Source organism: Geospiza fortis, unplaced genomic scaffold (genome assembly GCF_000277835.1).
Source record: "Geospiza fortis unplaced genomic scaffold, GeoFor_1.0 scaffold188, whole genome shotgun sequence".
Taxonomy (NCBI): Eukaryota; Metazoa; Chordata; class Aves; order Passeriformes; family Thraupidae; genus Geospiza; species Geospiza fortis.
The window spans coordinates 2,594,550-2,597,422 of record NW_005054337.1 but is presented as its reverse complement, the minus strand read 5'-3'; the positions used below and the strand labels follow the sequence as shown (position 1 = coordinate 2,597,422).

At 60.7% G+C, this 2,873-nt stretch overlaps 1 protein-coding gene across 1 annotated transcript in view; it reads right to left on the bottom strand.

Annotated features, from left to right (window-relative positions):
* HCK (HCK proto-oncogene, Src family tyrosine kinase) overlaps positions 1-1,695 on the bottom strand; it is a 7,861-nt gene extending 6,166 nt beyond the window's left edge. Inside the window, exons 1-5 of the mRNA XM_005422197.2 lie at positions 1,567-1,695; positions 1,130-1,172; positions 761-860; positions 517-615; positions 273-376 (exon numbers count right to left, since the gene is read on the bottom strand). Coding sequence (XP_005422254.1) covers positions 273-376; positions 517-615; positions 761-860; positions 1,130-1,172; positions 1,567-1,695 — 475 coding nt within the window. The remainder of the gene's footprint in view (positions 1-272; positions 377-516; positions 616-760; positions 861-1,129; positions 1,173-1,566) is intronic.
* Between the last annotated feature and the right edge of the window lie 1,178 nt (positions 1,696-2,873).

The window sequence follows — 2,873 nt, the reverse complement described above, 5'->3', positions numbered from 1 at the left end:
GAGCCAGCAGCACCCGTCCCACTGTGAACACAAACACCCAAAGCAGCCCCAAGGGGACACATCCCCCATCCCTGCCCTGGGATTTGGACATGTGTCAGCACCACAGGCCATTCCAGGGGCACCTCCAGGCAGAGCATGAGCCCCCCGGTCCCTCCCTGCAGCACAGCACATCCCCAGGGCTGGGGAGGGAGCTCCTCTTCCAGGCAAAGGGGGAGGAGGGCAGCCCTTGGGGCAGCTGTTCCCCACCTCTGTGCCGTGGACACCCCTCACACCTTTCGTTGTCTCGCTGTCCCTGATCATGAAGGAGCCAATCATGTTCCCAGGGCCAAGGAGCTGCCGCTCCGCATCCTTCCGGCTGACATCCTTGAAAAACCACCTGCAACAGAGCCAAGGGAAGCCAGGAATGCTGGATTGGGCAGGGCTGGGGGCAGGACAGGAGGCAGGAACAGGGACAGCGGCAGTGGGGAGGGGTGGGACAGCATGGGGCCAGCATCTGGCACACAGGGATGGACTCACTCCTCTGTCTCCAGCGAGTTGTCTTGGGCAACGTAGTTGCTGGGGATGAAGCCTTCACGTCCTGTCACCAGCGAGCGTGCTTGCCACCATTCCCCAGACCTATGGCAGAAGTGGCATTGGGTTGGCTCCTGGCACCTGGACCTGGGCACCAGCAGCTCCTCCAGGGCAAATTCCAGAAAAAAATCCCAACAGGGCCACACAAGCCACCAGGGGACCCAGGAGAGGGGTCTCCAGCAGCACTTACTTCTCCAGGACCTTCATCCGCTCGCCCTTCTGGAAGCTGAGGTCCCCAGCGTTGATGGCCTCATAGTCGTAGAGTGCCAGCACCACGGTGTCCCCCAGGCCTGCAGCAAGGGAGCTCCCTGGGCACCCTCCCTGTGCTGGGATGGGGTGCCCAACACTCCTGCCATGAGCACTGGCCAGGACATTGGCCAGGACCCCCACAGCCCCAGCACCTCCATCCTCATCGTGTCACATGTGGCCCCTCAGGGGAGCCCAGAGCTCCCATCCCTCCAGGACTGGCAGTGCTTGCCCCTAGGTCAGAGAGGATCTGGCCATGCTGCCCCCACACACTCCAACCCCCTGCACCCCCTTGCAGCCCTCTTGTACCTACCATCCTCGGGCAGGGGCGCAGCCGTGCTGGGGACATTGTTGTTCTGGAAAGTGCAACAAAACCACAGAGTGACATCACAGGTGACAATGACCTGTTTCCCATGGGGGGTCTTGGCCCCAACAGCAATGGCAGGAGCAGGAGGGCACCCAAGGGGCAGCACCAGCACCACCTGACACGATAACCGACCCAGCACCAGCATCTCCACCCCCTCCCAACATCGTCCTTTTTTCTCCCTTTCTCCATAATTCCTGGATTCCCATCAGGTCCACCCTATTCTTTGTCTGAGTGTGGCCTGAGCTTTCACCCCATAGCCGAGTCCCTGTCCCAGGGCACTGCCAGTGTCCTCAGCTGGCTCCACTCTCAGTGCTGGTGGCACTGCTGACAAGAGGACCTGAACCCCCTGTGACAGCTCAGCCCTGAAATCTCTCATCACTCACCCTCTTGTTGGTGGCCGTGGGGTCCCTCACATAGTGGCCCTGCTGGATGGTGGGGCCAGGATCAGGGTCAGGGTCAGTTTTTATCATCTTCTCTTGCCCTCCAGCTTCCTTTGACCTCACACAACCCATGCTGCAGCCAAGGAAGGGGAAGTGAGGCCATTGCAACAGAGGTGAAAGCCCCGCTCCAGCCCCAGTCCAGCCCCATTCCCATCAGCTCCCGCAGCACAGGGCCCCAGTGCTCTGCTGTGACAGGGAAACTTTGCTCCTCCCACAGCTTCAGGACACTGGGGTGCCAAGTGACACTCCAGAGGAAAAGGGAACTCCTGGAGATGTCATAGGAGGTGAAGTTTGGAGAGATAACAGCAGCAGCCATGGAGCAGCTTCCCTGCCCTTGGGGGATGTGGGACAGGGTGCGGGCACTGGGCACCATGGCAGCAGAGAGTCACACTCAGCATCTTCTGCACAGAGGGGCCCTGATCATGGGGAGCCCTGCTGCAGCTTGGGGGCCCCCACACAGCACCCCCATCCCCACAGGTCAGCACTCCACACTGTGCTCCCTGATCTCTGCTGGGTGGGAGCTGCCCCAAACAGCCAGTCCAGGGCAAAGACAAATGCTCAACTTTCTTCAGCAACCCAAGAAATTCAGTGGGGAAAAAAAAAAGCTGCAAGAAGCAGCAAGAGTGGTAAACCCCTTGCAAATGTACTTCCCTTGCCAGGGAGACCTGGGTGCAGAGAAAGCAGAAGGTGCTGGTGGTGACAGTGAAGGAGGAAGCTCAGGGCTGAACCCTCGATGTGTAGAGCACAGCTCTTGAGGAACATCACTGTTCCCTCCACAACAGCCCATGGTCATTCCTTGCCTTTCCCTGGGTCAGCCCTGGTCCCGAGGGCAGAGCAGGAGCAGCGGTGGCAGCCAGGACAGCTCATCGCCCTCACTGGGCACAGGCTGGGGACTGTGCCAGATCCACCCTGGCAAACCCACTGGTGCCCAGCTGAAACTCAGACTGGCTCACACCATCACCATGCAGGTATTTGCTGTTCCAGTCCCATTCCATCCAGCCCTACAGAGCACAAACACCCCGGGCGGTCCAAGGGTCATTCCCCCGGCTCCTGTGGCATAGCTGGCATTCCCGATGTGTCCCACCCTGGAGCGCCAGGTCCCAGGGCTCACGCGGTGTCCCCAGCCATGAGGACCAGGTTGGATGAGGGTGCCCTTCGTTCCCGGAGCAAGGCTGCCCGCAGCCCCCTGCCCTTGCTGCCCTTGCTGTCAGTGCCTCCGGTCCCCGACAGCGCCTGCAAAGCCACGGGCA